At 29.0% G+C, this 9,104-nt stretch overlaps 2 protein-coding genes and 2 long non-coding RNA genes across 4 annotated transcripts in view; 3 read left to right on the top strand and 1 right to left on the bottom strand.

Moving 5' to 3' along the window:
- LOC145182060 (uncharacterized) overlaps positions 1–6,825 on the top strand; it is a 76,051-nt gene extending 69,226 nt beyond the window's left edge. Inside the window, exon 4 of the mRNA XM_090085366.1 lies at positions 6,602–6,825. Within this exon, the coding sequence (XP_089941492.1) occupies positions 6,602–6,633 (32 nt within the window). The 3' untranslated portion in view covers positions 6,634–6,825. The remainder of the gene's footprint in view (positions 1–6,601) is intronic.
- On the top strand, positions 95–977 carry LOC149889773 (uncharacterized). The gene is made up of 3 exons (XR_016451439.1): positions 95–208; positions 374–423; positions 752–977. It is a non-coding gene; the product is annotated as an uncharacterized LOC149889773 (long non-coding RNA).
- On the top strand, positions 2,434–4,563 carry LOC149889772 (uncharacterized). Its single transcript, XR_016451839.1, has 2 exons — positions 2,434–2,611; positions 2,693–4,563. It is a non-coding gene; the product is annotated as an uncharacterized LOC149889772 (long non-coding RNA).
- A 1,703-nt stretch (positions 6,826–8,528) lies between the features above and the next one.
- Positions 8,529–9,062, bottom strand: LOC149889771 (uncharacterized). Its single transcript, XM_090085179.1, has one exon. It carries the CDS (start codon positions 9,060–9,062, stop codon positions 8,529–8,531), a length of 534 nt encoding a protein of 177 aa, XP_089941305.1.
- Between the last annotated feature and the right edge of the window lie 42 nt (positions 9,063–9,104).

The following is a 9,104-nucleotide window of genomic DNA, read 5'->3' as shown; positions in this document are numbered from 1 at the left end:
TTTTTTTCGAAATAAAAGATGAACGTTAGAAGTTGTCTATTTAAAGTTGACATAAAAGTCTCATGGGCTTAATACTGCAACAAAGACAGTTGTTTAAGAAAAATTTATTTTGTTTGAAATAGTGTAGTAGCTAACAAGAAATTTGCATTGAATGTTTATTTAGCTGGTAATGAATATTATTTCACGAGGAAAAAAATTTTACCCATAGGTAAAAATGTCTGTCCTAAATTCAATTCAATCATTTCTACTTAAAAACTTAAGCTTTACTTCAATCTTTACCTCTATAATTTTTTTTATTTGTGTATATGTGTATGTATGATCGATCGTCCATATTAGGAACTTTTTTAAAATATTTTTGTTTTGATTCTAATAGAGAGAAAAAGATGCCTAATGGTCTTACAAGCAATTTTTAATGAGACAAAGGTAAAAAGTTCTCAACTCTTTAGCCTCCCCAGGACCAATTATTATTTATAAGGAAAATTTTTTTTTACAAAAAATATTTGAAACCGGGTGTCAATAGAAACGAAATTTTAGAAAAGTCAAAAATAATCATTTTTAAAGTATAAAATGATATATTGTTGCATTGCCAAAAATATCTGCTTAATATGTCACTGGATTTATTTTTTGCAATTATTTTAAAATACAGATTGTCATGTTATTGTTTTTAATAATGACAAATTCTTCAAAAAGACAATGTTATATTGTGTTTTTTAAGAGTTTGTCAGAAATTCAACTTTGTTTTTAAAATTAGACATCAGTTGACGAGATTGAAGTCCTACGCAAATAAGTCTATCTCTTGACCTCACACCAAAGACTGCTGCCGATGCTTTAGCGACTGATTTAATGCATCGTTCAAAAGCTTGAGTATGACGAGGATATTCAAGAAAGTTGATTATCGGAACGTTACCATTAGCAACTAACATTTCCAGATCAGTGAAGTTAGCGTAGGTGAGAAATAGTAGTTTAGTGATTGGAGAATCCTGCCAATCAATCAAATCGATGTAATCTCCAGCTGAAAATTTTATTTTAGCGATTTGAAATTTTTTAAATCCATATTTTGATCTTGAACACGATATGCGATGCATTTTCAACTCTTGTAAATCTTTACGCCTTATATATCGTAATTTTTAAATAATTGTAAATAGTTTGGAAAAAGTATATCGTGATATCGTGATTTGTAAATAATTTGGAACAGATGATAAATTCCATCTTTGAAAATGGTTTGCTTTTGATTCTGAACCATATTTTTGCGTAGACTTTTCATGGCGATCTTTCGTATATAGTAGGGAGCTTAGGCAATTTTTATAGCCAATGTAAATCTTTTTTATTTAAAATGCATTAGATTCCTTTATATATTTTATTTTCAAAATGGTTTCAACCACTTCTGTAGCTTATTTAGTTCCAAAGATATTCGTGTTTTAATATTTTCAATTCATATACATTTTATGAAATATTTCCGTAAAGTTTCTCGTTAAACTTTTGGCACCGAAAAAAAAAACTTTATCTTTTTTTTTTCTCGCGCAAAAAGCTGCGTTAACAATAAAATATCTAAAGACGGGGGAAGTTTATAAAATTTCCACTTAGAAAACAAAAAACCCACCCTATTAGACTACCAAAAACAAAAAAAAAACTGATTAACATAATAAATAAATAGTTGCAGAATCTATTTTTATGTGGGGACGAAAGAATTAGCTTAATTTACTTGTATATAAACAAAACTGAAACATTTAAAGCTAAATAACTTTATCAATTCTAAAGCAAAACGATGTCCCAAAAAAATTAATGTAGTGCAACCTTTCCTAAAAAAAATAACATTTATATATACATATATACTATTTATTTTCATGGGTGGGTTTTCATTCTTCGACACCTACATAAAATCATTTGTTGCGTTTTTTGGACGAAGTTTTTCAAAAACGTTCGATATATTTTTTTCCGCGATAAAATGTCACGTGACAAAACTCCCTATATATAGATTTTCCTAATATCCGTGGATCTGGAAATTACCAAATAGTGAAACAACTCCATGTAACCTATTTATAATGTTATATACAATGCGAATTCACCTTACTTTGTAAACATAAACTTGTGCGTTATACAATCAGAACGTTGTTCTTTTGTTTTCAAAAAAAAAAATGTTGTTTTGACAAAATCATGCAAATAAAATGCACTTTTAAGATTACCGACGTTCGGGGGCAGATAATCGACGTTCGGGGGCATTTAAAAATACACACAAAGGAACAAAGGAATTTTAATTTTTTTTGACAATTAGGAAAAATAGGACCTGTTTTATCAAGAAAAGTAAAAAGAGAAAGGTATGTTATTTTTGTTATGGAGAATTTACTATTTAAAAAATCAGTCTTTTTTTAGAACTTTCAGCCGAATGCGTCGCAAGATTCCAGGTCTGCAAAATTATTAGTTGCGTGTCTATATTTTGTTTAAATAAAAAACGAAATGATTTCTTTCTGTATTTTGTTTCGTTTTATAAAACTAGGTGTTTTTACTGTTTCTTTCTTTAATATGAAGTAAATTTTTGATATCGCCAGAAAATGATCAGACTCAAATCGTAAACGAAGTTTACAAAAATGAAATTATTTTCTATAATTTCAAAGTAAGTGAAGATAAAATAAGGTTATAGTTCTTCGAGCTGTAATAGTATAACTGGAATTAATTAACTAATAGTAATTAATAGTTCTTCTCGTTTAGATGAAAAAGTTATCATGGGATAGTGTAGTGAATATTGGAGTATCTAGAGTCAGGAAATGGTTAGCCAATGTTTGAATGCGTTTTAAAACATGGTGAAGATAAAATTGGTATGTCTTTGTCTGTGAATCCGAGGATCGCGAGTTATGGATTAAAAAACTTCTAAATGCAAACTTTGTGTTTACAGATTATAAGCGAATTTGTGCTCAGCACTAGCCTAAAGATGCAGAATTAAATAAAGTCAAAGGTGTTAGTTTTGTTCCAGTGCATCCTCCATCAGCCTTTAAAGGTATACCAGTGTCTTGTATTCTAATAGTGTCTAGAAAACGAGACGTCACTGGGTTAATGTGCTATGAAAGAATAGTTTACCTGATGAGTTCGAAAACTTCAAAAAAATGGATGCTATTCAATTTCATTCAATTGTAAAAAATTTGAAGTCAATAATAAATAACTGAAGAAAAATTTTATTTTGTTGAAAAAGAAAAAAATATATCTTTAATATCATATGAACATGGTGGACCAGTACATAAGTTTTCAATATATGTAACTTTAGAAGATTCTGGAGATTTATTTTCTTTTTTAAACAAAGGAATTATTAAATATTATTCTCAACTAGAGAATGCTGTCAGTTATGCTATTAATAATGAAACAGATTCTAAGCGAGCAAGTTATTTTAGTCACCAAAACCAATTAAATGACAAAATTTTGGATTAGTTCTCAAAGTTTTTTGTGATGAAACAGTTGCAGCATTACATGTAAAAATTCCTGAAGCTAAAGATACTGCACTTTTTATTGAAACAGTTGTCAAGTGATATTAGATTAAATGATATTCAAAGAAAGCCTATTACTTCAGTCAATCGCAAATAGATTTCTTAGAGAACTATATTTTTTATTGTAAAAAACTTCTAAAAGATTAGCAAGCTGTGCCAAGTATTTTTTGAATTGCGGTGTATCTTATGTATTGCTAGGACATATGCAATCAGATGCACTAGAAAAACAGTTTAGGAAATATCATCAAGAGTCAGGTGGCACATCTGATAACTGTGCAAAATGTTATTCAAAAATTTAGAATCGACAAAACTGGAAAGTTGCTAGACAAGCAAGCAGATTTTACAATATTTCCTCCTGCTCACCACCACTGTGATAATTGTGAACTTGATGTGGAGTTTGATATGTCAATATGTGAAAATTGTGAGGTTCAGTTGCCAAATGAATGCAAACAAGGGCTTTTATATATTGCAGGTTTTATTGCTTACAAACTTCCAGAATTACTTTCCTTTTTAGAAGAAACAGACACCTTTGATATGTTTTAAAAATATGGAACTTTGATTAGTTCTTTAAACAGGGGAAGACTAAGAGAACCTTCTGACAATTTAGTCTACATTGTTATTTATTGTTTTTTTATATTTGAAGTGACATTTGTGAATAAAGTTACACCATTGCTGTGCAAGAGAGGATTAATTGACATTTTCATTAACTGCAATAGTAAAGTTCAATTGCTTGTTCAAAGTGTTAAAAAAGTTTGCTGCATTTTGGCAAACATTTTTTAAAACAATTATTGTAAAAAACACTCTGAAGATTTTGGGAAGGAATGTTTAATAAAACAAGCAGAACTTTCAACTTCAAAATAAAATACTTTGAATTAAAAAAGTCAAAATAATTTTAATAAAATAAAGTTGACATATTTGTTTGTTTTTATCAAAAAAATTATTATTTGTATCACAAGTGTTAAACAGCTAAAATAAACATATGGTTTATGAAAATGAGATTTAGTCATTTTTAGCTAAACTCTTTAAATTTTTATTGTAATTAACTTATTTATAAACGAAAAAAAAGTTCCCACAATATTTTCTTCCGAAATTTAATGAAAATTTTTTTTTGTCCTTCTAAAGCTCTTTATTTGATTCTGAAGCTTGTTTACAAAAGCAAGGCGATGGCTCCGCGCAAAATCGGACTATCTGCAATCTCCGCCAAAAACAAAATTGGCATATCTGCAATCTCCGCGTAAAACAAAATTGGACTATCTGCATTTTCCGCCAGCTTTATTTTTGAACTATCTGCATTCTCCGGGCGTTCAAAGTTTTTATTGCATGAAATTATGCGCCTTGTCAAAATGTGATTTCACTACAAATGGCAGATCTCATGAAATAAGTTGTTAATAAGAAGACAGTAATTGCATTATTTTCCATCTATTCCTGAGATATAAATCTGCTTAAGTTTTAACACAAAGTTTCACTTGCCACATTTGATTTTGTTTAGAAGTAATTATTTTAAATAGTTATATGACATATGGTATGTTAATGCAAATGAAAAATTTACAATATTTTTAGAACATCATTTTAGCGGCTAAAATAAGAACAGTCTGCATCTACTTTAATCTCAAGTCTGAACTTAGTAAGCGTATACACATCATGAATTGATCAAAGTGTAGCTGATCGCAAAACCAATTTTATGTATTCAAATTTAATTTGAAATTAAAATGCTGCTGGATTAAGAAAACGTTTTACAGTTTTACGAGGCTTATTCGAAACATTGTTTGGTGTTTTTCAAGTTTGTCTATTTTCAACAGAAAAAAAAAAGTAGTGTTACTGTGTTATCTATACTATATAGGTATACTATATAGCATATAGCAGTCAGTCATGTTTTGGTTAAATGTGAAAATAACAAGTTGGTTTGTTTAGCTTACAAAATTAATTAATTCAAGTGTATAATTGCTATCGTCAAATAAAATATGTTAGATCTTAAAAATATGTTAGGACTACAAAATTATAGATGTTTTTAGATAAGTTGTGTTTGTATGTTAAATTATAATTTCTAAAGTTAAAAGTTACCTAAATGTGACTATAATTTAAATTCAAGTAATTAATATTGTCTATTACAAATGTGATAATTTATTATATTGGGTATACTGTTAAAGTAATAAAAGCCTGATATTCAGATCAATGTGCAAGTTAAGGATATGTTTCTTTAAAACAGCAGTTTTTTGTTATTTTGTAATTATTCTTTTATAGAAAAAATACAGCTATTTTTGATTGTATCATAGTTATTACTATCATAGTAAAAAAATTACAACCCTTTTTTATATATCATTACATCCCAAAGTCTTGGATATAAAAAAATTATCAAATATAATTGGACCAAAATTGTTTGATCATCACTGCAGTTGAGGTGACATCTGATTAAACCAATGTTTAATGGTTTAGAGCTCAAATCCAACTGAACCTTAGGTTCAGTTTGATTTTGATCCTAATTATTGATAAACCAAGTTTAAGAAAAGTTGGAAACCATAACGTTTAATACTCATGCATGAGTTTTTAACTAGTTTGTGTTCAGTTAAGTGGCATCTCCAAAAAAGAATGGTTTTAAGTAGACAACAAAGAAAACTCCACATAGTTTGATTGCTTAATGAACAAAAATAGGTTAATAACATATATAAAAATAGGTTAAAAACATTAATAAGTTTAAATTGGTTTTCTACTTTTGCCTTTCATATTTTAATTTGGTTTGTTATTTTCGCTGGATTTTAGGATCAAGGGTGTAAATATTCTATTGTTATGTGTTATTGTTGTGATGTTTTGTGTTGATAGACTGCTTGGCTTACCTTCACGTTGGTGTCTATTGTTAAAAATGAATAATAGGTAGTTTCATTATTGGAACTTACTGCTTTTATTTATTTACTAAAAGCCAACATTATGCTAAAAATGCAGTTTATATCTTAATTTGATTTTTTTTTTTTTTCTTTTAAATTTATTTTAGTATTGTTAATCCTTTGCACTTCGAAACAGATTTTATAGTCACATTTTCGATAAATAATTATATTAACTGCCATGTCAAAATAGGTTACTATAAATAGGTAAATCGATTTTCAGTTTTTATGTGGTTTTTTTTTTCCTTTAAGATTTACGATTGACGCATTTATACGATTTATAAAAAGAAAACCTGATCACCTTTTATTGTAATTTTTTGTCAGTTAAAATGATATAAATATATGCAATTAGTTCAATTTTTTTTTAATTATCTCTATTTTATGCCTAATAATATTTGTTGTACGTAACTTAGGGGATCTTTTTAAACAGGGCACTATGCATCGCTTAGCGGAAATAGGATTTTGTGCATATTTTTTAGGGATTTTTAATATTTAAACTTTTTAAGTTTTTTTTTTTTGCATTTAGTTTTTAACTCTTTATAAAAAAAAATTATTTTAAGTTTTTTTAAACTTTTGACATCATAAGGGTTTTTTTGAGGTTTTAAAAAACTCGCATTTTTGTTAAAATCCTTTCAAAGTATATGATAAGTGTTAAATTTCTATATTATTTTTATGCAAAATTAAAATAATCATGTATTTAATTGAATGTAAAACTAGAAATAGAAAAAAAAGGATTTTGGCATAGCATTTTTTTTGCTGATTTTTTGATTTCTTAAACATTGATTGATTTGAGCATGTGGTCACAGAGGTTGCCTCGTTTTTTTTGAATAAAATATAGCTACTGCGAATTGAATTTACTGCCATGCAAAAAAATTGAGGCGATTGTGAATTTTATTCAAAAACCGACTAAATTCTGTGAAGTAAATAAAAATTCCGTAGTTCAATAACTTCCGGTAAGTTTTTATTTGATTCAGTTTTACCTTGTGATGATTTTTATTAACTATCAAAATGGCTACATTCACTCTTCGTCAACTTTTAACACATACATTTCCCCCAAGGCATATATTCTTAAGAAAAATTTTTAAAGCCTGTGCAAAACTTTTGGAGTCTAAGTTTATTGCACTAAATAATGCTGGTTGTATGGTTAGTTTCAAAATTTTTCGAAGACTAGCTTTTGAGTTGATAAAAAACTTTAACAAATGTGGAAAAAAAAGCAGTTTGTTCTTCACTAAATACAAAGATTTTCTGGATAAAAAAATAGAATACAAATCATATGTCTGGTAAGTTTTTTATTACTTCTAAAATAAAATGTTATATATATATGTAGCTTAGAAACAGATCCTGAGCAACAGATAAGGAAATATGAGGAGGGACAACTTATTTTAAAAGAGGGTGAAAAGCTGATTCAGCAGGGTAACCTGCTCATCAAGCAGGGTGAACAAAAAATGAAGGAGGGCCAATACTTGAAGGTCTTAGACTGAAGTTAAACAGTTACGTATGTGTGTATTTATGTATATACAGTACTGTGAATATGTTTTAGACCACTTACATTTTTTCAAAAAATCCCGGAGAATTCTTCTCTAATATTTAAGTTTGTAGTTCTATATTATAAACTTATTAAAACACATGTATTTCACACAAAAATATGGAACAATAACAAACTATTTAATGTCAAACTTCATAAAAAACTCTTAATACCTACTATGTCCTCCTTTTGCCTTAATCACAGCCGATATTCGCCGGGGAATAGATTCATACAAATTAGTTATAAATTCCTGGGGTATGTTGTGCCATTCCCTTTGAAGTACTTCAAAACATTCTTCAGCATTTCGGGGAGCATGTTCGACCTTCTTTCTGTCCAGGTAATCCCATATATGTTCAATTATATTCAAATCTGGACTCTGGGGAGGCCAGGTCATCAATTGTAGTACTCCTTTCTCTGCCATTTTACTTAAACAATTCTTTGCCACTCGGGAACAATGTTTTGGGTCATTGTCCTGCTGCAGAATAAAATTATGACCTATTAGTCTCATTCCGGATAATACAGCATGGTGCCTTAGGATATCCACATAACGTTCCCTGGTGAGTCGCCCCTCTATTTTGATCAAATCACCTACTCCAGATGAAGATAAACAGCCCCAAACTTGTAAAGAGCCTCCTCCGTGTTTAATGGTAGGGTTTAAACACTCTGGCTTATAGGCTTCAATTCTTCTTTGAACATATTGGCGTCTTTTTGTTCAAAAATTTCAAATTTGGACTCATCGGTGTACAGAACCCGATTAAACTTTTCTTGGGTCCAATCTTTGTGTTGTTTTGCATATTTAAGTCGTTTTTCTTTATTACCACGCCGTAATAATGGTTTTCGAATTGCAACACACCCTCTTAATCCTGATTTGAGTAGGTGTCGTCGAATACAAGAAGAGCTGACATTTTTCCCAGTTGCTGTGTTAATGTCCTTTGCCAGCTCAGTTGATGTTTTTTTCCTATTTTTTAAAGAAAGTGTTTTTAAATATTTATTGTCATCTTTTGTTAGCTTAGGAGCTCTACCACTTTTCTTTCTATCTTCAAGGGAGCCAGTTTCTCTAAACTTTTTAATGATTTCTGTAACAGCAGTCTTTGAATATCCTGTTTTGGACGAAATTTGGCACTGCGAATAACCTTCTTCGTGAAGCACAATAACTTTTTGTCTCTCTATTAAAGATACTTTACCCATTTAATTAATCTAAAAATGCAAAACAAAACATTTAAAAATGAA

Source organism: Hydra viridissima, unplaced genomic scaffold, assembly GCF_058129835.1.
Source record: "Hydra viridissima isolate aposymbiotic clone 2 unplaced genomic scaffold, HvirCarnegie_v1 scaffold_4, whole genome shotgun sequence".
Taxonomy (NCBI): Eukaryota; Metazoa; Cnidaria; class Hydrozoa; order Anthoathecata; family Hydridae; genus Hydra; species Hydra viridissima.
Note: the sequence above shows the minus strand (reverse complement) of the source record. Positions and strands in the feature narration are given on the sequence as shown.